This window comes from Salvelinus fontinalis, chromosome 9, assembly GCF_029448725.1.
Source record: "Salvelinus fontinalis isolate EN_2023a chromosome 9, ASM2944872v1, whole genome shotgun sequence".
NCBI classification, from domain to species: domain Eukaryota; kingdom Metazoa; phylum Chordata; class Actinopteri; order Salmoniformes; family Salmonidae; genus Salvelinus; species Salvelinus fontinalis.
This window is the reverse complement of record NC_074673.1, coordinates 37,018,210-37,044,821: the sequence shown is the minus strand read 5'-3', so window position 1 is coordinate 37,044,821 and position 26,612 is coordinate 37,018,210. Positions and strand designations below refer to the sequence as shown.

General features: G+C 45.4%; 1 protein-coding gene across 2 annotated transcripts in view; it reads right to left on the bottom strand.

Annotated features, from left to right (window-relative positions):
- Positions 1-26,612, bottom strand: part of LOC129862514 (breast cancer anti-estrogen resistance protein 1-like) — a 189,312-nt gene that overhangs the window by 40,356 nt on the left and 122,344 nt on the right. Inside the window, exon 1 of one of the 2 annotated variants that reach the window (XM_055934265.1) lies at positions 6,123-6,540. The exons of the other annotated variant lie outside the window; for it this stretch is intronic. Coding sequence (XP_055790240.1) covers positions 6,123-6,134 — 12 coding nt within the window. The 5' untranslated portion in view covers positions 6,135-6,540. Of the gene's footprint in view, positions 1-6,122; positions 6,541-26,612 lie in introns of those variants that run through there. 2 annotated transcript variants of the gene reach the window in all.

The following is a 26,612-nucleotide window of genomic DNA, read 5'->3' as shown; positions in this document are numbered from 1 at the left end:
TGCAAGCACATAGCCTTTGACTTTTCAGATGCTCACAGCAGCAGTACACAGACTGCAATTACAGCAAAGCCTTGGCTAGGCCTGTGTGTAAGCCAGTGGTATATGACATACTCACAGACAGGGAGCAGACTCAGTATCAGATGGAGGTAGGTGTCTGTCTGTCTGTCTGTCTGTCTGTCTGTCTGTCTGTCTGTCTGTCTGTCGTGTCTGTCGTGTCTGTCTGTCTGTCTGTCTGTCTGTCTGTCTGTCTGTCTGTCTGTCTGTCTGCCTGCCAAGCAGAAAAACAGGGCCAGAGTGAGGGAATGAAGAGATGTGACTCAGTCAGTCCAATGGGGATTTTGTTTTGGTCTTTATCAGCTGAGACAGACACTGCTGTGACACACACAGACACAATGTGCTGCTGCTGTGGAGGTATTGGCGTCTTCCCACAAGGTAGCAAGCAACAATTTGGGTCTACCTCATAAAAAGAACAGCGAGAAGCCCATATGGGACCATTTGTAGGCAAATAATGTGAACAATAAACTACAGTAGTCAAACAGGGTCTAGCTGCAGGAAAATAATCCTGAAGGACAAGACTTAACACAAATAACCTATAAGAGACAATAGCATAAGGTAGCCTAGAGGTTAAAGAGGCACACAACACTCTCCTAGTTGAAAATAGGCTATATCAGTAAATTCCATTTTTTATTACTATTTTTGAGAATTTATGTTGTTATTCCAGTGAATGTGTGTATGTGTTGGTGTGTTACACCTTGATCTCTCTCCATGTCCTTGGTATTCTCCGGACGAGCCCAGACCCGTCTCCCACGAGCTCCAGCTCTCAGCGGACCACTCATCGGAACATTCCACAACCTCTACATACACCTCTCCTGTTACCTCACAATCCAAAGGTGTCACAACACCCCTTCTACAACACGCTACACAAAATACAAACACAGACATTCATACTAGCTCTAAAGACTCATTCATAAGGTGGCAATCAACATAACATACTTTCAAATCTTATCAGTCACACCTACAATATATAGGCCAAGTCAAATAAAGGATTTCACACACATAGACATTCACACTAAAGCATGCTAAAATGTATGCCACTATTATGAATCATCTCTTCTCAAGGTGGAAAAGAAGAGACAAATAACACACAAAGAGCTTCAACCCTTCTCCCTGTCAAGTTTCAACAGCGGTAAGAAAAGATCTCTGATTCTTGTAGCTACAGGCTACAACAAAGTGCTTGAGCTCTGCCCATTGCACAAGACTGAGTGACAGGCTAACTGGTGAGTGTGTGGTGGAACTCCACCCTGTACGCCACACAAAGCTGACAGCAGTTCCACTGTTGTAATCACAGAGCGAGAGAGGAAGGACAATGACACCCAGTTCTGATTTCTCCTATCTACATACCAAAACAATTTCTCCTCTCATCTATAAACACAGGCAGTCACAATGGCAAAAACATGTACAGAACTCTCAATGCCCGACAATAAATCCTAAAATTACAGCCTTGAGTGGGGATACAGTGGAGAGATACAATGATTTTCCAGAGGGTGAAACGTCATTGTGACCTCAGCCAAACATTCCAGTGGTTAGGTGTGAGAGACAAGGCCAGGAATTCAGGGAGCACTCTGATACATTTCAGGGGAAGGGAAATACAAAGATAGGCCTACTGCTTAGGATGGAATGTGAAGGTTCAACCAAGCAGAAGTGGCACAGCTCCACAGGTTTTTAGAGCATCTGCATGTGCCTCACAGAACTACCTCAGTCAATCTGTTTAGATAAAATATCAGTGGATATGTGTTCTGTGCTGTTAGCTTTGACAACAGCCCTGGCTCATTCAACTGCCCTGAGGGCATCAAACCAACCTGGCTGTGTGAGGAGAAAGCCCAGCGCTATTGTAACTAGATCAGACAGCTGAAAAGCCAGCGCTTTGTGCAGAATCCATTTTGCCTGGTTTAGGCCTAGCTAGCTGTTCTGCTCTGCAATGGGTTTCTTATCTGAACTACCTCCGTCTCTGCCTCTATTCCTCCAGTAAAGCCCAATTATCCCCCACATAAAGCAGGTGCCCTGGGGAGAGTGCAGTTTGACTACAGCAGAAAACATGTGCCCCCAGGCCCTGTTGTTTGCTGCTGAATTGGGAAAAGAGAGATACCGTCAGTGCTACCTGTGGAAGAGACTGGGTGAACTGTGTTTAAGAGATTAGTCCAGCCACAAACCAAGGTCTGTTTCAAACCTCTAGTTTTCTTCAACGTAAAGCTCTTTGAAAAACACCATGAAATTATGATGTTTAGCATCTACATGATGACACCTTCATGACAAAGAACCTAACAGAACAAATTCAACATAATTATTTGCGTGATAGCACACTGTACTGTATGCATTCGGAAAGTATTCTTCCTTGACTTTTCCCATATTTTGTTACGTTACAGCCTAATTCTAAAATGGATTAAATCGATTTTTTGTCCCTCATCAATCTACACACAATACCCCATAATGACAAAGCAAAAACAGGTTTGCATACATTTTGCAAATGTATTAAAACTTTAAAACTGAATTATCACATTTACAGCCTCGAGTCTTCTTGGGTATGACGATACAAGCTTGGCACACCTGTATATGAGGAGTTTCTCCCATTCTTCTCTGCAGATCCTCTCAAGCACTGTCAAGTTGGATGGGGAGCGTTGCTGCACAGCTATTTTCAGGTCTCTCCAGAGATGTTCGATCAGGTCCAAGTTCGGGATCTGGCTGGGCCACTCAAGGATATTCAGATACTTATCCCAAAGCCACTCCTGTGTTGTCTTGGCTATGTGCTTAGGGTCATTGTCCTGTTGGAAGGTGAACCTTTTCCCCAGTCTGAGGTCCTGAGCACTCCGGATCTCCCTGTCCTTTGCTCCGTTCATTATTCCGTTGATCCTGACTAGTCTCCCAGTCCCTCCCTCTGAAAAACATCCCCACAACATGATGCTGCCACCACCATGCTTCACCGTAGGGATGGTGCCAGGTTTCCTCCAGACTTGATACATTCCGGCCAAAGAGTTCAATCTTGGTTTCATCAGACCAGAGCATCTTGTTTCTCATGGTTTGAGAGTCCTTTACCTGCCCTTTTCCAAACTCCAAGAGGGCTGTCATGTGCTTTTTACTGAATAGTGGCTCACGTCTGGCCACTCTACCATAAAGGCCTGATTGCTGCAGAGACAGTTGTCCTTCTGGAAGGTTCTCCCATCTCCACAAAGGAACTCTGGAGCTCTGTCAGAGCGACCATTGGGTTCTTGGTCAGCTCCCTGACCAAGGCCTTTCACCCGCGATTGCTCAGTTCGTCCGGGCGGCAAGCTCGAGGAAGAGTCTTGGTGGTTCCAAACTTCTTCCATTTCAGAATGATGGAGGCCACTGTGTTCTTGTAGACCTTAAATGCTGCAGACATTTTTTGGTATCCTATCCCCAAATCTGTACCTCGACACAATCCTATCTCTGAGCTCTACGGACAATGCCTTCGACCTCATGGCTTGGTTTTTGCTCTGACATACACTGTCAACTGTGGGACCTTATATAGACAGGTGAGTGCCTTTCCAAATCGTGTCGAATCAATTCAATTTACCACAGGTGGACTCCAATCAAGTTGGAGAAACATCTTAAGGATGGTCAATGGAAACAGGATGCACCTGAGCTCAATTTTGAGTCTCATAGCAAAGGGTCTGAATACTAATGTAAATAAGATATTTCTGTTTTTTATTTTTAAATACATTTGCAAAAGTTTCTAAAAACCTGTTTTCGCATTGTCATTATGGGGTATTTTGTGTAGATTGATGAGGGGAAAAAATTATTGAATCAATTTTAGAATAATGCTGTAAACACAATGTGGAAAAGTCAAGTGGTCTGAATACTTTCCGAATGCACTGTATTTGAGTCACTAACATCTTCACATGTTCATGTTTGGTATATATTTTACATGTCTGTGTGTACCAATAATCTGTTTTTAACCTATATCTGAAACCCTGTGACTCATGGTTGGTTGTGCAGACACATCAGAGGTGACAGTTTCACCAGTGTGGAGTGACCCTCCTTGTATCAACCTTCGTGCTACACCTGGGCTGAGTCACAGCCTGGCGCTTGGTGTCCCAGTGGGTATTACTACGCTCAGTGACTGTGTGGCACCTATAATCTCTCTGAGGGAAGGGACTGACTGACTGGCTGAGGGGTTTCACTGCCAGACCTCCCAGGGGATGACAGGGGGAATTACACCACAGCACCCAGGCAGGCAGGGGGCTGTGAGTCAGTCAGAAATGAGTCAGGCCTAGGAGACAGGGGCGAGAGGCAAGGGCCTTCAAGGGCCTCTTCCTTTGTCCCCCACAGACACCCCCACTTACTCACTCAGTCACTACTGCATCCACTTAATCTATTTATACCAGTTTCCCAAACTAGGGGTCGCCTAATTTGAAAATGGGGTCATGAGAGAAAATGTGCGTTTGGTTCATAGAACCAGGGTTAAGTCAGTAACCTCCGGTGGTAGCTAGATGCAGATGTAATAAACAAAATGGTTTCTGTTTTCTTCCTACAAATGTGGCTCTATCTTCTGAATGGTTTAAACTACAAAATATTAGGACATCACTGAAAGATAACTCTCAGGAACACATACATACAGTATGTGCTGTTTCCCTCTACTATGCCCACAAGTCGTTAGAACCGAGTGGACAAGACCAAGCACTAAATCAATGATGTTCTTTTCTACACAAAATATCATACAACATTATTGCCTGATGATCTTCTGAATTTACCAATACATTTGATGCATTTCAGTCACTTCAAACCATACTGTCTTCAGATTGAAATACAGTCAAAAATATTGTCAAACTGATTTGTAATAGGTTGTCATATTAATAAAAATGTTTTAAAGTTAACATTGGCTGTTGATTACATAACTTGTTTTACATAGAGGGTCACAAATGTTTTTTTATATCAAAATGGGGTCGCTGGCCAAAAAAGTTTGAGAACCCCTGATTTATAAACTAGCATCACGCCTGGCTTCATTAACCCCTCCTTCTGAAATAGCAAGCCGATAGCTAGCTAGCACGTTACAAGGCATTCACTGCATTGTCAAGTTTAGCTTCTCTCAAAATGGCATCCATGATTACTAAGGCCAACCTGGGAAATAAACATCTCTTAGACATGAAGGCTAAACCTTCCATCTACATAACCTCATTACAGTCACCAATCAGCCATTGTTAATTAAAGACAGCTAGGAAAAGTCTAAAAGACATATGGTAATGCCAGTGGTGTTTGTTGATTTTGTAATTACATGCGTTCTAATGTGTGTGTGAAACCCCAGGCCAAGGGATAAACAAGGGGACTATCCAATGCCTCTCCAGGGGGTCGGCCCCAGTGCTGCTAAAGAGCATAAACCTCTGACGGAAATGCAGTATGGCCCTGTCAACCAAATACCAAACCCCTGTGTAATTACAGCACTACAAGCTTACAGAATGCCAACACTTTCAAACAATAGCAAGGAACGGAGGGTACTGCCAAGACTCCAGCAGCAGGCCACTGCACTCTTTTCTCTCCCCTCTACTCTCTCTATAAAACCTTAATCTTTCAACTTTCTCCTGAGTCAGCAGAGCCAGCCCAGAGCAGCGGAGCTCCATGGCTCTCCCTCCTGTCTGCCTGTTCCAAAGCCCTTTCTTCTAACAGCGTCTTAAGTCCTCCAACTCTCCCCCTTTCAGAGAAGCGGGGCCTTTACAAACCATACAGGACAGCAGAAAATAACACTAAACTTTGTTCAGGAACTAGTATGAAAAAGACCAAGGAGAGTTTACTTGTGTTCTATTCTTCTCCTTTCGTGTGTAGAATTTTAACTTAACATTTCTATCTACCTAAAATACACAACACAATAAACATTCTGAGACGCATAGCACAGCAAACAAAGTAAGTTGTGCTGATAACTAACAAAAGGTAAGATACACAGAAAACATGTTAACTCAAGTTCCCCCCACTCTTGTCCTTCTCTTCCCTCAGTGTGCTGCCCTCCCTCTCTTTTTTCCACATCTCTACTCTTTCCCATTTGGGGCATTTAGTATGTCCTGACAAAAGTGTTCACACAGAAATGGGAACAGCAAACACACACATTACACACTCACCAGATAGTTCATTTTCAGCCCTCTTGTGTGAGTCCGTGCGACAGACTCCAGACAGGAGTAACAGGGCAGCGATTTAGCCCTGGAAACAGACCCTGTGTCCTGGAAACAGACCCTGTGTCCTGGAAACAGACCCTGTGTCCTGGAAACAGACCCTGTGTCTCGCCACCAGTTAAAGTTCCCTGTTGTCTCTTTCCCAGGCAGAAGGACTTGGGCAGATTCTAACACATTCTCTGGCACTGTGATCTCAAAGTGCAAGAATGAGACTGTCCCATTTACATCTCTCTCTCTCTCTCTCTCTCTCTCCGTGTCTGTCCTTTGCTGCTTCTCCCGACTCCCTCTTGCTCTCTGTCTCTGGCCATGGGAGGGAGGGAAGAATGCGCAGTAATCTGACACCCCCCAGTTCCTGCACAATCCCGTTCCCACTCCCGGGCTGTGATTGGTCGAAGGACCTCTTCTTATGTTAATGAATCTTGTCCTCTCTCTCCCCCTGGCTGTGTGGAATGTTTAGTGCCTGTGCTCAGACCTTGGAGGGGCACAGACACTGAGTTTTTCAACAAAAAAAATTACCCCAGCAAAACACACATACCTCCCCCAGCCACCTCGGCTCAATCTTTTCCTCCTCACCAATCTCATCTCTATTTGTATTATCTGCCCACTGGCTATAGACTCACTTGGCATTTCCCTCCTCACAAAAACTATTCTTATTTCTCTTTTGTCTCATCAGTCTCCCCTTTTTGCTCAGATACATGAGCACATTATACACACATTATACACTCCGTATTTGATTAGATTTAACCTTAACAAATTCTTATTTACAATGACGGCCTACCCCGGCCAAACCCGGACGACGCTGGACCAATTGTGCGCCACCCTATGGGACTCCCAATCACGGCCGGTTGTGATACCGTTACATGTTAGTCAATCTAATAATGCATGTCTAAACACTATTACGGGCAGTGTGTTGTACTACAGCACACACATTCAAATCCAAGACAAGACAATCTATTCACCTGACAGGTGTGGCACATCGCGAAGCGGATTAAACACCCATGGTTATTACACAGGTGCACCTTGTGCTGGGGGCAATAGAAGGCCACTCTAAAATGTACAGTTTTGTCACACAACACAATGCCACAAATATCTCAAGTTTTGAGGGAGTGTGCAATTGGCATGCTGACTGCAAGAATGTCCACCAGAGCTGTTGCCAGAGAATTGAATGTACATTTTTCTACCATAAGCCGCTTCCAAGGTCGTTTTAGAGAATTTGGCAGTCCGGCCAACCGGCCTCACAACCGCAAACCACATGTATGGTGTCGTGTGGCTGAGCGGTTTGCTGATGTTAACTTTGTGAACAGAGTGCCCCATGGTGGCTGTGAGGTTATGGTATGGGCAGGTATAAGCTCCGGACAATGAACACAGTTGCATTTTATCGATGTCAATTTGAATTCACAGAGATACCGTGACGAGATCCTGAGGCCCACTGTTGTGCCATTTATCCACCTCCATCACCTCATGTTTCAGCATGATGAGGCACGGTCCCATGTCGCAAGGATCTGTACACAATTCCTGGAAACTGAACATGTTCCACAGGCCACAATCAACAGCATGATCAACTCTATGCGAAAGATCTGTCGCGCTGCATAAGGCAAATGGTAGTCACACCAGATACTGACTGGTTTTCTGATCCACGCCCCTACTTCTTTTTTAAGGTATCTGTGAACAGATGCATATCTGTATTCCCAGTCATGTGAAATCCATAGATTAGGGCCTAATGAATTTATTACAATTGACTGATTTCCTGAAATGAACTGTAACTCAGTAAGATCTTTGAAATTGTTGCATGTTGCATTTATATTTATGTTCAGTATAATATCAACTGGGTAGAATATCTCAGTGTCGGTCATGCAGCCCCTACCCAACAACCACACCACAAAATACATTTGTAAATCATTTTTTTATATCATACAAGGGGTGTCCTTTGAGAAATGAACTTGGTAAATCAGAGTATTACACAATAACTGTATAAGTGTTACGCCCTGATCTGTTTCATCTGTCTTGGTGATTGTCTCCACCCACCTCCAGGTGTCTCCTGTTTTCCCCATTAGTCCCCTGTGTATTTATCCCTGTTTGTCTCTGTGTCAGTTTGTCTTGTTTTGCCAAGTCAACCAGCATTTCTCCTAGCTCCTATTTTTCCCAGTCTCTGTTTTTTCAGAGCCCTCCTGGTTTTGACCCTTGCCTGTCCTGACGCCGAATCCGCCTGCCTGACCACTCTGCCTGTTCTGACCTCGAGCCTGCCTATCGCCTGGTACTGATTGGACTCGGACCTGTTCACTGAATCCCTGCCTGTCCTGAACTCAAGCCTGTCTATCGCCTGGTACTGTTTGGACTCTGTAAATAGATGTAAATAGTCCGGGTAACCATTGGTTACCTGTTCAGAAGTCTTATGGCTTGAGGGTAAAAACTGTTGAGAAGCCTTTTTGTCCTAGACTTGGCACTCTGGTACCGCTTGCCATGCGGTAGTAGAGAGATCAGTCTATGACTGGGGTGGCTGGGTTCTTTGACAATTTTTAGGGCCTTCCTCTGACACCGCCTGGTGTAGAGGAACTGGAAGGCAGGCAGCTTTACCCCAGTGATGTACTGGGCCGTACGCACTACCCTCTGAAGTGCCTTGCGGTCAGAGGCCGAGCAATTGCCGTACCAGGCAGTAATGCAACCGGTCAGGATGCTCTCGATGTTGCAGCTGTAGAACCTTTTGATGTTGCACTGTTGCAGCTGTAGAACCTTTTGAGGATCTGAGGACCCATGCCAAATCTTTTTAGTTTCCTGAGGGGGAATAGGCTTTGTCGTGCCCTCTTCACGACTGTCTTGGTGTGTTTGGACCATTCTAGTTTGTTGTTGATGTGGACACCAAGGAATTTGAAGCTCTCAACCTGCTCCACTACAGCCCCGTCGATGAGAATGGGGACGTACTCAGTGCTCCTTTTCCTGTAGTCCACAATCATCCCCTTAGTCTTGGTTACGTTGAGGGATAGGTTGTTATTCTGGCACCACAAAATAAAAACAAAATGCTGAGCACTTGGCTGGTTTTCCTTCACTCTGCGGTCCAACTCATCCCAAACCATCTCAATTTGTTTGAGGTCGGGTGATTGTGGAGGCCAGGTCATCTGATGCAGCAGTCCACCACTCTCCTTCTTGGTCAAATAGCCCTTACACAGCCTGGAGGTGTTGGGTCCTTGTCCTATTGAAAAACACATGATAGTACCACTAAGCGCAAACCAGATGTATTGGCGTATTGCTGCAGAATGCTGTGGTAGCCAGGCTGGTAAAGTGTATCTTGAATTCTAAATAAATCACAGTGTCACCAGTAAAGCACCCCCACACATCACACCTCCTCCTCCATGCTTCATGGTGGGAACCACACATGTAAACCTACTCTGCCTCTCACAAAGACACGGCGGTTGGAACCAAACATCTCAAATTTGGACTCATCAGACCAAAGGACAGATTTCCACCGGTCAAATGTCCATTGCTCGGGTTTCTTGGCCCAAGCAAGTCTCTTCTTCTTATTGGTGTCCTTTAGTAGTGGTTTCTTTGCAGCAATTCAACCATGAAGGCCTGATTCACGCAGTCTCCTCTGAACAGTTGATGTTGAGATGTGTCTGTTACTTGAACTCTGTGAAGCATTTATTTGGGCTGCAATTTCTGAGGTTGGTAACTCTAATGAATGTATCCTCTGCAGCAGAGATAACTCTGGGTCTTCCTTTCCTGTGGCAGTCCTCATGAGAGCCAGTTTCATCATAGCGCTTGATGGTTTTTGAGACTGCACTTGAAGAAATGTTCAAAGTTCTTGAAATTTTCCGGATTGACTGACCTTCATGTCTTAAAGTAATGATGGACTGTCGTTTCTCTTTGCTTATTTGAGCTGTTCTTGCCATAATATGGACTTGGTCTTTTACCAAATAGGGCTGTCTTCTGTACAGTATACCACCCTTACCTTGTCACGACACAACTGATTGGCTCAACCTCATTAAGAAGGAAAGAAAGAAGCCAAAGGTCCTGAGTGGTATCAATCTCCATGGTGATTGAGCTGTTTCACTGAAGTAGACTCACTTCTGGTGCTCAATACACACATTCGCAGCACACATTCACACACACACACACACACACACACACACACACACACACGTGTGAAGTTCAGAGTTGTACATGGTCTCATGGGACTGTTGTCTCATGCGACCCGTACAACAGTCCCAGTCTCTCTTGTCAGACCCTCGGTGAGATCACAGCTATCAATTAAACAGAGAGCCAGTTCAGACACAGAGATTAGACCATCACATCAGAGTCAGACATTACTTCAATTAGACTCCCTCCCCTCCTCCCCTCTCACTACTTAGCTAATGAGCCACCCCCCACCAGGGCCCACTAATCAATCCCCCTGGCCCAGGAGAGAAGACCTGAGCCCAGAGTAACAGGCTTAACTACCTGTCAAAATACCACAAGGCACAAAGAAAGACATTCAATGATGGTACACACATAGACCTGTAAACCTGATCAGAGAATATTGCAGTGGTGGCTAAATATCTCAGAAGAAGAATATATAACAGTGGACTACAAATGAACCGCAGGCGCAGACAGTTGCACCCGCAGCACATAATTCAGACACATCTCTCAGCTAGACCTTCAGTCCAAGTGGGTCTGAATGGCTTGCATCTGGGGTCTGTGGGTTCTGTCGTTGCTATGCAGCAGAACACTGGGTCCATTGTGCTGGTGTTGTCTAGACCATAGCTGTCCAACTGCCCATGCATTCCTCACACCTACACACTGAGTGCCTCTCCTGGCCCAGCCTCACCCGCCACAGCCCTGGTCCCTGGCCCCTAGGGCCCCCTGCTCCAGCCAGCACGCAGCCTTTGTCACTCACACATTGTACAAATGCCTGAAAACACTGGCTCCCCTTCGCCGTGCTCAGACAGAACAGACTTATCATTAAGGAGGACAAGAGATGTAGTTCACCAAATGTGATTAAGGAAATATGGAAATCCTGTTTCCTAGTGAATTGAGGTTATGTTTCTGTCTCTCTGTGAATCCACAGGAAGTACAGAGGTCCTACTGGGACTGTTGCTGGGCAGGACCACAGTCTCTCCCTCCACCATCTCCCCAAAGCCAGCTCACAATGGCGAATCACGCAGATCACTAATTACTTAATTAACCCCTTAAAAATGACTTATTCAATAATGTGTACGATGTTTAGCATTAAATGAGCCCATTCTACAGTGAGATTTTATGAATTTTAGTATAAGCCTATGACAATGTGGATTTTAGTATTCCATAATTCAAATAGATATTTAATCATTATTAGGGTTTGACTAAACCTCAAGCTGTCATTTGTACTGATTAACCCTACTACTGTAAGCCTCTGGCTAGTAAGCTGTTATAATTGAAAGGCATTTCTTTTGATTCCAAACAGTTGTATCATGCACACACTCGTATCCAAACTATGCATAATAACAAAGGGTGTCCTGTGGGGAATGGGCCCGTGCTGCAAAACTGTGACATCATTCATAGTGGCTGAGAGTGAAACAATGCACATCCTTGTGTTTGACATCCACCCCCCTGGTCAACAGGAACATTCCTGCAGCTTCGAAGGGCAAAAACTAAAAGACTGATTATTTTGTTGTGACTGTGTCAGTCCTGCTGTGCAGTCTGTAACATAAGGCTTTTCAAAGGCTTAAGATGGAAGAGTGGGGAAATCCTCCAACAACACAGTAATACACTCATCCACAACAAAACACAACCAAGCCTGCATGCACACGTTGGATGGACAGTGACACACACACACACACACACACACACACACACACACACACACACACACACACACACACACACACACACACACACACACACACACACACACACACACACACACACACACACACACACACACACACACACACACACACACACACACACACACACACATGACAAAGTCTGTCATCTTACAGGATACAGCATCAAAGATTCTGAAAGTGTGATCTGACATTTTGGATCTTCGCTCCAGACTGGCAGTTTGAGGGAGGAGACTGTTATCTGGGATGCAAAGGAAACAACAAGCTAAAGCCTACCGTGATAAATTAACAATATTCACTGTAAGTGTTTACAAATCCCCATCCCCCGAGTAATAGGATTGATCTGAACAGCTTCAACATTCATTTCCATAGATAATTGCATTTGTTTATTCTCTGATTTTATATTTCATTTGTTTTCTTATCAGGAAAGCTTGTTAATACTCTGAGATGATTAAAAACCACAAAGTGAGTATTTCTTTCATCAAAGCTCGCTCCACAAAGCTGCCTGTTCCTCAGTATAAGCGCTCTGAAGCACAGGGGTAATTTCCCTCTCTCTGTTTCGCTGCAATAAAAAGATTAGCATTAATGCGTCAGGAAGCAAATGGCATTATCTCTGTGTGTGGAGAATGGGAGGCTGATTGTATTTCCAGGCTAAACGAGAGAAGATGATCCCTGGAGGAACTCATTGTTTAGGGAAACACGTCTTCCTCGCTGAGACGCTTAGATGCTATAGGACCTCAAACTCTCCCAAAATACGCAATCTTTCCACTGCCAAGTTAATTAGATTCTCCTGATCTGCTTTTTCATTTAATCTCTATTATAGTTGGATGTCGTTGTGCTGCCATTAGTTCGGCAGCACTTCCACTGAAGAGTAATCAGCTAAAATCTTGTGAAGTCTGCTGCCTGGCTCCGGGCTCCGGAGCCAAACACAAATACTGAGGTCAGTTTAATCCACCAGAAGAGACAGAACAAATACTACAACAAATATTATGGTTAAACTCAAATATACTAATTGATTAAAAAAAGTATAATCTTTGTAAATTATATCATAAATAGGACAGGTGGAGTTATGTCACACATGCAGCTAACAAAAATATCTACAGTAGTACATTAGAGTGTCTAGTTTGAGAAACAAATGCCTCACAAGTCCTCAACTGGCAGCTTCATTAAATAGTACCGGCAAAACACCAACCTCAACGTCAACAGTGAAGAGGAGACTCTGGGATGCTGGCCTTCTAGGCAAAGTAGCAAAAAAAAAGCCATATCTCAGACTGGCCAATAAAAATAAAATATTAAGATGGGCAAAAGAACACAGACACTGGACAGAGGAACTCTGCCTAGAAGGCCAGCATCCCGGAGTCGCCTCTTCACTGTTGACGTTGAGACTAGTGTTTTGCGGGTACTATTTAATGAAGCTGCCAGCTGTATGCTAATGTACTTGTTCTCTTGCTTAGTTGTACACTGGGGCCTCCCACTCCTCTTTCTATTCTGGTTTGAGACAGTTTGCGTTGTTCTGTGAAGGGAGTAGTACACAGCTTTGCACGAGATCTTCAGTTTCTTGGCAATTTCTCGCATGGAGTAGCCTTCATTTCTCAGAACAAGAATAGACTGACGAGTTTCAGAAGAAGGTTCTTAGTTTCTGGCCATTTTGAGCCTGTAATCGAACCCACAAATGCTGATGCTCCAGATACTCAACTAGTCTAAAGAAGGCCAGTTTTATTGCTTCTTTAATCAGAACAACAGTTTTCAGCTGTGCTAGCATAATTGCAAAAGGGTTTTCTAATGATCAATTAGCCTTTTAAAATGATAAACTTGGATTAGCTAACACATTGGAACACAGGAGTGAAGGTTGCTGATAATGGGCCTCTGTACGCCTATGTAGATACCCCATTAAAAATCAGCCTTTTCCAGCTACAATAGTCATTTACAACATTAACAATGTCTACACTGTATTTCTGATCAATTTGATGATATTTTAATAGACAAAGAATTTGCAAAAAAACAAGGACATTTCTAAGTGACCCCAAACTTTTGAACGGTAGTGTACGGCATACACAAACACACACACAAATACACTCTCACTCACAACAGATACACACACACACACAGACAGGAACACAGAGTTACACACACAAAAAACACACACAGACAGAATTACTTACATAGACACAAGACACACAGACTAAGAAAAACAAACACAGTGTCCCTTCAGTCAGGTTGGAATATAGGAATGTGGATCCAACTCTACAATCCACCTAGGGTTGCAAAATTCTTTGAATTTTCAATAAATTCCCTGGTTTTCCAGAAACCCTGGTTTGAGGACTATGGATTTCCTGCTTATTCCCTACTGATTCAAGGAAACCTCCAACCGGGTCTTCGGGAAATCCAGGGAATTTATTGAAAGTTTTATTTTGCAACCCTAACTCTACCATAACTTCGGACTTTCCAACCATTCTTTCCAGGAAGGGGACCTTTTCCTATGGGCACAGTGGCAGGACTGAGTCACTACAAAATAATGCAGCTAGGTGGTCACCATCACTAAGCATGTCAACATAGGCATGACACAATTACAATATACTTGTAATATACCTGTAATATTGATGTTTATCACTATAATCTATAGCTTGAACAACACAGCCAAACCATTCTTTGGAGCAGATGTCTGGAGAATTGGAGATATGTGAAGGATTTCCGCTATGTTCCTTCAAATAACTGCAATAATCCCTTTAGTCATAGGCAGAGTTATATTTCTGAAGATGCCTTTCCCTCTCTCAATCTGACTGATGTGTGTTTGCATTACTGACTCTGCTCTGTGGTCTTGTATCTGAGGTGTTGGGTGTGAACCGGAGCCCAGCCCTGTATAGATGAAATAACAGGCAGCCCCAGAGAGGTCTTGAGGTGAGAACACCGGCGCCAGCCATGACAGGCCATCAGTAACTGCCATATAACGTAATATCATTACAATTCTTACTGAAGTGTGACTACGGTCTAATTTAATTTGATTAGTCAGCTCAGCCATTTGTAACTGTCACCTAGGCTACTGTACAGCCTCCCTTGTGGATGGGGATCATGGACCAGGCAAGCTTCTTGAGAGAAATATGGACTATACATACACTTGTTCAAACGGTAAAGTTTGAATAAAAAAATATGTATTAATTTCAACACAGGTACAATACCTAACCGTGTTCAAGTGCCACATGGATGTTCCTAGCCCTGTGAAACCATGACAACAGATGACAGCTAATGAGGAATAAGTGAACAGTGTGGGTCAGGGTTCACAGAGCTATAATGAGTTCTGTAGCTATGAACTGCATTCTAATCAGCTTTCTTCATCATTTAAAAGAGCTCTCGACTAGTGGAACCATAAAAATAAAAAAGAGACAAAAAAATATTAATTGGAGGAAAATAACATACAGGTCAGAGCTGTTAACTAACTAGTCAACACATATCAGGGCTGAGCAGAGAGAAATGTATACAGAGATATATAGGTACTGTATACTATATATGGCTCTGGGGATGAGAGCGCACTACTGCCCCCTTGGAGATGACACAAATCAAGGTAACCATGGAATCAGTGGCCACCAAAACGTTTGTATTTGTTTATACTGCAAACATAAGACAAGCATCACATAATCACATCCAAATGTCCTTGCAGTATAACCAAAGAGATCTATGTAATTGGACAGCCTTCGACCAAATTAGCACATGGTGCCAACCAGTCGTTGATTTTCCAGGACAGTACTGGCCCCTCTGAGATTTGTTAGTGATCTGGTGAAGTGACAGGAGTGAAACGTGGTCAAGTTTCCATGTCTCTGTCCTGTGTTTGTCCTACAAGGCCAAAGTGGTGTAAGGTCAGGCATGTTCACCTTGCGGCTATCACCCTGAGGGCCATCCATTACCCCTGTGAGGCCCACAACCTCTAAGGTTTGCTGGCTCCACTACAGCCCAGTGAAACATGACACTCATTCATCAGGGCCTGGAATGTGTGTTAGTGAGAAACAAGAGGTGGAGGGACCACTGTTTTAACAAAAAGATTTAAGACCAGGTGGAGTGGTGACAAATCATCTGACGACCCACCCCACTGACTATCCCTCTCTGTCTATGACATCACCACACGGACAAGGTCAGGGGTCAGTCAGATCCGGCGTTGTGATCGGTGCATTCCACTGACAGAGGGGGCGGTGTGTGTCAGAGCTGCATGGGGAATAACGGTGTCTAATGAGCAGATCAGTATCAGCACAGCTCTCTGATGCCTGCTGTGTCGCTAACACCACCCAGACACTTAAACACCAGCTCCCTGCTCCACATACTAACTCACACACTCAGCCTGCCTGCTTGCTTGAGATTAAGTGAATAGGCGCTTGTGCCAGTCAAACTGAAAGACAGGCCGGGCTAATAAACCAATTAGTTGCTTGGATAGCATGGAGGCGAAAGGGCTCTTAGACCTCACATAGATAAATTGTAAGGAAACAGACACACTATTCACACTGCTGGTGAACACATACAGTAGGCATACTGTAGTGGCCACACTGCCAACGGCACCACTTCACTGGAACCAACTATTCGTCCATGCCTTGATGTCACCCTCTAGACAAAGCCACCATGCACATTCATATCCTTGTCTTTCACCCCCTGGAATAGGAATGACATCATACACAATACATTTGGAATGGCAAATGAGATTGCTAGGTTGTGTTCCACTTCCAAGAGGCAAAAACACTGGGGGGGCACTGGAATTCATTGGACAATTTGGAGGCTCCACTTTCAGACAGCAGGAGGTGCTTCGACAGTCAATCCCAACCTCAGAGCCAAGGCAGCAAGAGCACTGCCTACAACCACATCAGGAGCACATCATGGTGTCATTATCTCTGGGTGGTGGGGTCAGAACCCTCGCAGACTAGGAAATTGCTATAAAACCTGTGACAGCCTCTAACAGACTGTAGTGTAGAGAATACAGATTGTGGTATTACAGCCCATAACCATGGAGTTCAGTGAATATGAAGAGAGGGGGGTTATAATCAAAATGATGAAGGATTGATGGACAGGGACATTACAGGCTGATAGCGGACAATGAAGAAACCCCTGTGCAGTGTCACTGTTGTGTTGTACCCTCCCTCTCCTAATATTGTTGTACCCTCCCTCTCCTAATATTGTTGTACCCTCCCTCTCCTAATGCTGTTGTGTTGTACCCTCCCTCTCCTAATACTGTTGTACCCTCCCTCTCCTAATACTGTTGTACCCTCCCTCTCCTAATACTGTTGTACCCTCCCTCTCCTAATACTGTTGTGTTGTACCCTCCCTCTCCTAATACTGTTGTACCCTCCCTCTCCTAATACTGTTGTGTTGTACCCTCCCTCTCCTAATACTGTTGTACCCTCCCTCTCCTAATACTGTTGTACCCTCCCTCTCCTAATACTGTTGTACCCTCCCTCTCCTAATACTGTTGTACCCTCCCTCTCCTAATACTGTTGTACCCTCCCTCTCCTAATACTGTTGTACCCTCCCTCTCCTAATACTGTTGTACCCTCCCTCTCCTAATACTGTTGTACCCTCCCTCTCCTAATATTGTTGTACCCTCCCTCTCCTAATGCTGTTGTGTTGTACCCTCCCTCTCCTAATACTGTTGTACCCTCCCTCTCCTAATGCTGTTGCGTTGTACCCTCCCTCTCCTAATACTGTTGTACCCTCCCTCTCCTAATACTGTTGTACCCTCCCTCTTCAAATAGTGTTGTACCCTACCTCTCCTAATGCTGTTGTGTTGTACCCTCCCTCTCCTAATACTGTTGTACCCTCCCTCTCCTAATACTGTTGTACCCTCCCTCTCCTAATACTGTTGTGTTGTACCCTCCCTCTCCTAATACTGTTGCGTTGTACTCTCCCTCTCCTAATACTGTTGTACCCTCCCTCTCCTAATAGTGTTGTGTTGTACCCTCCCTCTTCTAATACTGTTGCGTTGTACCCTCCCTCTCCTAATACTGTTGTACCCTCCCTCTTCTAATACTGTTGTGCTGTACCCTCCCTCTCCTAATGCTGTTGTGCTGTACCCTCCCTCTCCTAATACTGTTGTGTTGTACCCTCCCTCTCCTAATACTGTTGTACCCTCCCTCTCCTAATACTGTTGTACCCTCCCTCTCCTAATAGTGTTGTGTTGTACCCTCCCTCTCCTAATACTGTTGCGTTGTACCCTCCCTCTCCTAATACTGTTGTACCCTCCCTCTTCTAATACTGTTGTACCCTCCCTCTCCTAATACTGTTGTACCCTCCCTCTCCTAATACTGTTGTACCCTCCCTCTCCTAATACTGTTGTACCCTCCCTCTCCTAATACTGTTGTACCCTCCCTCTCCTAATACTGTTGTGTTGTACCCTCCCTCTCCTAATACTGTTGTACCCTCCCTCTCCTAATACTGTTGTACCCTCCCTCTCCTAATACTGTTGTACCCTCCCTCTTCTAATACTGTTGTGCTGTACCCTCCCTCTCCTAATACTGTTGTACCCTCCCTCTTCTAATGCTGTTGTGTTGTACCCTCCCTCTTCTAATGCTGTTGTGTTGTACCCTCCCTCTCCTAATACTGTTGTGTTGTACCCTCCCTCTCCTAATACTGTTGTACCCTCCCTCTTCTAATGCTGTTGTGTTGTACCCTCCCTCTCCTAATACTGTTGTGTTGTACCCTCCCTCTCCTAATACTGTTGTGTTGTACCCTCCCTCTCCTAATACTGTTGTACCCTCCCTCTCCTAATACTGTTGTACCCTCCCTCTTCTAATGCTGTTGTGTTGTACCCTCCCTCTTCTAATGCTGTTGTGTTGTACCCTCCCTCTCCTAATACTGTTGTGTTGTACCCTCCCTCTCCTAATACTGTTGTGTTGTACCCTCCCTCTCCTAATACTGTTGTACCCTCCCTCTCCTAATACTATTGTGTTGTACTCTCCCTCTTCTAATGCTGTTGTACCCTCCCTCTTCTAATGCTGTTGTACCCTCCCTCTTCTAATGCTGTTGTACCCTCCCTCTCCTAATACTGTTGTACCCTCCCTCTTCTAATGCTGGTGTGTTGTACCCTCCCTCTCCTAATACTGTTGTACCCTCCCTCTCCTAATACTGTTGTACCCTCCCTCTTCTAATGCTGTTGTGTTGTACCCTCCCTCTTCTAATGCTGTTGTGTTGTACCCTCCCTCTCCTAATACTGTTGTACCCTCCCTCTCCTAATACTGTTGTACCCTCCCTCTCCTAATACTGTTGTACCCTCCCGCTTCTAATGCTGTTATGTTGTACCCTCCCTCTCCTAATACTGTTGTACCCTCCCTCTTCTAATACTGTTGTGCTGTACCCTCCCTCTCCTAATACTGTTGTACCCTCCCTCTCCTAATACTGTTGTGTTGTACCCTCCCTCTCCTAATAGTGTTGTGTTCTACCCTCCCTCTTCTAATACTGTTGTGCTGTACCCTCCCTCTCCTAATACTGTTGTGTTGTACCCTCCCTCTCCTAATACTGTTGTACCCTCCCTCTCCTAATACTATTGTGTTGTACCCTCCCTCTTCTAATGCTGTTGTACCCTCCCTCTTCTAATGCTGTTGTACCCTCCCTATCCTAATGCTGTTGTACCCTCCCTCTTCTAATGCTGTTGTACCCTCCCTCTCCTAATACTGTTGTACCCTCCCTCTTCTAATGCTGGTGTGTTGTACCCTCCCTCTCCTAATACTGTTGTACCCTCCCTCTCCTAATACTGTTGTACCCTCCCTCTTCTAATGCTGTTGTGTTGTACCCTCCCTCTTCTAATGCTGTTGTGTTGTACCCTCCCTCTCCTAATACTGTTGTACCCTCCCTCTCCTAATACTGTTGTACCCTCCCTCTCCTAATACTGTTGTACCCTCCCGCTTCTAATGCTGTTATGTTGTACCCTCCCTCTCCTAATACTGTTGTACCCTCCCTCTCCTAATACTGTTGTGTTGTACCCTCCCTCTCCTAATACTGTTGTGTTGTACCCTCCCTCTCCTAATACTGTTGTACCCTCCCTATCCTAATACTGTTGTACCCTCCCTCTCCTAATACTGTTGTACCCTCCCTCTCCTAATACTGTTGTACCCTCCCTCTCCTAATACTGTTGTACCCTACCTCTCCTAATGCTGTTGTGTTGTACCCTCCCTATCCTAATACTGTTGTACCCTCCCTCTCCTAATACTGTTGTACCCTCCCTCTCCTAATACTGTTGTACCCTACCTCTCCTAATGCTGTTGTGTTGTACCCTCCCTCTCCTAATACTGTTGTACCCTCCCTCTCCTAATACTGTTGCGTTGTACCCTCCCTCTCCTAATACTGTTGTACCCTACCTCTCCTAATGCTGTTGTGTTGTACCCTCCCTATCCTAATACTGTTGTACCCTCCCTCTCCTAATACTGTTGTACCCTCCCTCTCCTAATACTGTTGTACCCTCCCTCTCCTAATACTGTTGCGTTGTACCCTCCCTCTTCTAATGCTGTTGTGTTGTACCCTCCCTCTCCTAATACTGTTGTACCCTCCCTCTCCTAATACTGTTGTACCCTCCCTCTCCTAATACTGTTGTACCCTCCCTCTCCTAATACTGTTGTACCCTCCCTCTCCTAATACTGTTGTGTTGTACCCTCCCTCTCCTAATACTGTTGTGTTGTACCCTCCCTCTCCTAATACTGTTGTACCCTCCCTCTCCTAATACTGTTGTACCCTACCTCTCCTAATACTGTTGTACCCTACCTCTCCTAACACTGTTGTGTTGTACCCTCCCTCTCCTAATACTGTTGTACCCTCCCTCTCCTAATACTGTTGTGTTGTACCCTCCCTCTCCTAATACTGTTGTGTTGTACCCTCCCTCTCCTAATACTGTTGTACCCTCCCTCTCCTAATACTGTTGTGTTGTACCCTCCCTCTCCTAATACTGTTGTGTTGTACCCTCCCTCTCCTAATACTGTTGTACCCTCCCTCTCCTAATACTGTTGTACCCTACCTCTCCTAATACTGTTGTACCCTACCTCTCCTAACACTGTTGTGTTGTACCCTCCCTCTCCTAATGCTGTTGTACCCTCCCTCTCCTAATACTGTTGTGTTGTACCCTCCCTCTCCTAATACTGTTGTACCCTCCCTCTCCTAATACTGTTGTGTTGTACCCTCCCTCTCCTAATACTGTTGTGTTGTACCCTCCCTCTCCTAATACTGTTGTACCCTCCCTCTCCTAATACTGTTGTACCCTCCCTCTCCTAATACTATTGTGTTGTACCCTCCCTCTCCTAATACTGTTGTGTTGTACCCTCCCTCTCCTAATACTGTTGTACCCTCCCTCTTCTAATGCTGTTGTGTTGTACCCTCCCTCTCCTAATGCTGTTGTGTTGTACCCTCCCTCTCCTAATGCTGTTGTGTTGTACCCTCCCTCTCCTAATACTGTTGTATCCTCCCTCTCCTAATACTGTTGTGTTGTACCCTCCCTCTCCTAATACTGTTGTATCCTCCCTCTCCTAATACTGTTGTGTTGTACCCTCCCTCTCCTAATACTGTTGTACCCTCCCTCTCCTAATACTGTTGTGTTGTACCCTCCCTCTCCTAATACTGTTGTACCCTCCCTCTTCTAATGCTGTTGTGTTGTACCCTCCCTCTTCTAATACTGTTGTGCTGTACCCTCCCTCTCCTAATACTGTTGTGTTGTACCCTCCCTCTCCTAATACTGTTGTACCCTCCCTCTCCTAATACTGTTGTACCCTCCCTCTCCTAATACTGTTGTACCCTCCCTCTCCTAATACTGTTGTACCCTCCCTCTCCTAATACTGTTGTACCCTCCCTCTTCTAATGCTGGTGTGTTGTACCCTCCCTCTCCTAATACTGTTGTACCCTCCCTCTCCTAATACTGTTGTACCCTCCCTCTCCTAATACTGTTGTGTTGTACCCTCCCTCTCCTAATACTGTTGTGTTGTACCCTCCCTCTCCTAATACTGTTGTACCCTCCCTATCCTAATACTGTTGTACCCTCCCTCTCCTAATACTGTTGTACCCTCCCTCTCCTAATACTGTTGTGTTGTACCCTCCCTATCCTAATACTGTTGTACCCTACCTCTCCTAATGCTGTTGTGTTGTACCCTCCCTATCCTAATACTGTTGTACCCTCCCTCTCCTAATACTGTTGTACCCTCCCTCTCCTAATACTGTTGTACCCTACCTCTCCTAATGCTGTTGTGTTGTACCCTCCCTCTCCTAATACTGTTGTACCCTCCCTCTCCTAATACTGTTGCGTTGTACCCTCCCTCTCCTAATACTGTTGTGTTGTACCCTCCCTCTCCTAATACTGTTGTACCCTCCCTCTCCTAATACTGTTGTACCCTCCCTCTCCTAATACTGTTGTACCCTCCCTCTCCTAATACTGTTGTACCCTCCCTCTCCTAATACTGTTGTACCCTCCCTCTTCTAATACTGGTGTGTTGTACCCTCCCTCTCCTAATACTGGTGTGTTGTACCCTCCCTCTCCTAATACTGTTGTGTTGTACCCTCCCTCTCCTAATACTGTTGTACCCTCCCTCTCCTAATACTGTTGTGTTGTACCCTCCCTCTCCTAATACTGTTGTGTTGTACCCTCCCTCTCCTAATACTGTTGTACCCTCCCTATCCTAATACTGTTGTACCCTCCCTCTCCTAATACTGTTGTACCCTCCCTCTCCTAATACTGTTATGTTGTACCCTCCCTCTCCTAATACTGTTGTACCCTACCTCTCCTAATGCTGTTGTGTTGTACCCTCCCTATCCTAATACTGTTGTACCCTCCCTCTCCTAATACTGTTGTACCCTCCCTCTCCTAATACTGTTGTACCCTACCTCTCCTAATGCTGTTGTGTTGTACCCTCCCTCTCCTAATACTGTTGTACCCTCCCTCTCCTAATACTGTTGCGTTGTACCCTCCCTCTCCTAATACTGTTGTGTTGTACCCTCCCTCTCCTAATACTGTTGTACCCTCCCTCTCCTAATACTGTTGTACCCTCCCTCTCCTAATACTGTTGTGTTGTACCCTCCCTCTCCTAATACTGTTGTGTTGTACCCTCCCTCTCCTAATACTGTTGTACCCTCCCTCTCCTAATACTGTTGTGTTGTACCCTCCCTCTCCTAATACTGTTGTGTTGTACCCTCCCTCTCCTAATACTGTTGTGTTGTACCCTCCCTCTCCTAATGCTGTTGTACCCTCCCTCTCCTAATGCTGTTGTACCCTCCCTCTCCTAATACTGTTGTGTTGTACCCTCCCTCTCCTAATACTGTTGTACCCTCCCTCTCCTAATACTGTTGTGTTGTACCCTCCCTCTCCTAATACTGTTGTACCCTCCCTCTCCTAATACTGTTGTGTTGTACCCTCCCCCTCCTAATACTGTTGTACCCTCCCTCTTCAAATAGTGTTGTACCCTCCCTCTTCTAATGCTGTTGCGTTGTACCCTCCCTCTCCTAATACTGTTGTACCCTCCCTCTCCTAATACTGTTGTACCCTCCCTCTCCTAATACTGTTGTACCCTCCCTCTCCTAATACTGTTGTACCCTCCCTCTTCAAATAGTGTTGTACCCTCCCTCTCCTAATGCTGTTGTGTTGTACCCTCCCTCTCCTAATATTGTTGTACCCTCCCTCTCCTAATACTGTTGTACCCTGCCTCTCCTAATACTGTTGTGTTGTACCCTCCCTCTTCAAATAGTGTTGTACCCTCCCTCTCCTAATACTGTTGCGTTGTACCCTCCCTCTCCTAATACTGTTGTACCCTCCCTCTCCTAATAGTGTTGTGTTGTAACCTCCCTCTTCTAATACTGTTGCGTTGTACCCTCCCTCTCCTAATACTGTTGTACCCTCCCTCTTCTAATACTGTTGTGCTGTACCCTCCCTCTCCTAATGCTGTTGTGCTGTACCCTCCCTCTCCTAATACTGTTGTGTTGTACCCTCCCTCTCCTAATACTGTTGTACCCTCCCTCTCCTAATACTGTTGTACCCTCCCTCTTCTAATGCTGTTGTGTTGTACCCTCCCTCTCCTAATACTGTTGTACCCTCCCTCTTCTAATGCTGTTGTGTTGTACCCTCCCTATCCTAATACTGTTGTACCCTCCCTCTCCTAATACTGTTGTACCCTCCCTCTCCTAATACTGTTGTACCCTCCCTCTCCTAATGCTGTTGTGTTGTACCCTCCCTCTCCTAATACTGTTGTACCCTCCCTCTCCTAATACTGTTGCGTTGTACCCTCCCTCTCCTAATACTGTTGTGTTGTACCCTCCCTCTCCTAATACTGTTGTACCCTCCCTCTCCTAATACTGTTGTACCCTCCCTCTCCTAATACTGTTGTGTTGTACCCTCCCTCTCCTAATACTGTTGTGTTGTACCCTCCCTCTCCTAATACTGTTGTGTTGTACCCTACCTCTCCTAACACTGTTGTGTTGTACCCTCCCTCTCCTAATACTGTTGTACCCTCCCTCTCCTAATACTGTTGTGTTGTACCCTCCCTCTCCTAATGCTGTTGTACCCTCCCTCTCCTAATGCTGTTGTACCCTCCCTCTCCTGATACTGTTGTGTTGTACCCTCCCTCTCCTAATACTGTTGTACCCTCCCTCTCCTAATACTGTTGTGTTGTACCCTCCCTCTCCTAATACTGTTGTGTTGTACCCTCCCTCTCCTAATACTGTTGTACCCTCCCTCTCCTAATACTGTTGTACCCTCCCTCTCCTAATACTATTGTGTTGTACCCTCCCTCTCCTAATACGGTTGTGTTGTACCCTCCCTCTCCTAATACTGTTGTACCCTCCCTCTTCTAATGCTGTTGTGTTGTACCCTCCCTCTCCTAATGCTGTTGTGTTGTACCCTCCCTCTCCTAATGCTGTTGTGTTGTACCCTCCCTCTCCTAATACTGTTGTATCCTCCCTCTCCTAATACTGTTGTGTTGTACCCTCCCTCTCCTAATACTGTTGTACCCTCCCTCTCCTAATAGTGTTGTGTTCTACCCTCCCTCTCCTAATACTGTTGTACCCTCCCTCTCCTAATACTGTTGTGTTGTACCCTCCCTCTCCTAATACTGTTGTACCCTCCCTCTCCTAATACTATTGTGTTGTACCCTCCCTCTTCTAATGCTGTTGTACCCTCCCTCTTCTAATGCTGTTGTACCCTCCCTCTCCTAATACTGTTGTACCCTCCCTCTCCTAATACTGTTGTACCCTCCCTCTTCTAATGCTGGTGTGTTGTACCCTCCCTCTCCTAATACTGTTGTACCCTCCCTCTCCTAATACTGTTGTACCCTCCCTCTTCTAATGCTGTTGTGTTGTACCCTCCCTCTTCTAATGCTGTTGTGTTGTACCCTCCCTCTCCTAATACTGTTGTACCCTCCCTCTCCTAATACTGTTGTACCCTCCCTCTCCTAATACTGTTGTACCCTCCCTCTCCTAATACTGTTGTACCCTCCCTCTCCTAATACTGTTGTGTTGTACCCTCCCTCTCCTAATACTGTTGTGTTGTACCCTCCCTCTCCTAATACTGTTGTACCCTCCCTATCCTAATACTGTTGTACCCTCCCTCTCCTAATACTGTTGTACCCTCCCTCTCCTAATACTGTTGTACCCTCCCTCTCCTAATACTGTTGTACCCTACCTCTCCTAATGCTGTTGTGTTGTACCCTCCCTATCCTAATACTGTTGTACCCTCCCTCTCCTAATACTGTTGTACCCTCCCTCTCCTAATACTGTTGTACCCTACCTCTCCTAATGCTGTTGTGTTGTACCCTCCCTCTCCTAATACTGTTGTACCCTCCCTCTCCTAATACTGTTGCGTTGTACCCTCCCTCTCCTAATACTGTTGTGTTGTACCCTCCCTCTCCTAATACTGTTGTACCCTCCCTCTCCTAATACTGTTGTACCCTCCCTCTCCTAATACTGTTGTGTTGTACCCTCCCTCTCCTAATACTGTTGTGTTGTACCCTCCCTCTCCTAATACTGTTGTACCCTCCCTCTCCTAATACTGTTGTGTTGTACCCTCCCTCTCCTAATACTGTTGTGTTGTACCCTCCCTCTCCTAATACTGTTGTACCCTACCTCTCCTAACACTGTTGTGTTGTACCCTCCCTCTCCTAATACTGTTGTACCCTCCCTCTCCTAATACTGTTGTGTTGTACCCTCCCTCTCCTAATGCTGTTGTACCCTCCCTCTCCTAATGCTGTTGTACCCTCCCTCTCCTAATACTGTTGTGTTGTACCCTCCCTCTCCTAATACTGTTGTACCCTCCCTCTCCTAATACTGTTGTGTTGTACCCTCCCTCTCCTAATACTGTTGTACCCTCCCTCTCCTAATACTGTTGTGTTGTACCCTCCCTCTCCTAATACTGTTGTACCCTCCCTCTTCAAATAGTGTTGTACCCTCCCTCTCCTAATACTGTTGTACCCTCCCTCTCCTAATACTGTTGTACCCTCCCTCTCCTAATACTGTTGTACCCTCCCTCTCCTAATACTGTTGTACCCTCCCTCTTCAAATAGTGTTGTACCCTCCCTCTCCTATTGCTGTTGTGTTGTACCCTCCCTCTCCTAATATTGTTGTACCCTCCCTCTCCTAATACTGTTGTACCCTCCCTCTCCTAATACTGTTGTGTTGTACCCTCCCTCTCCTAATACTGTTGCGTTGTACCCTCCCTCTC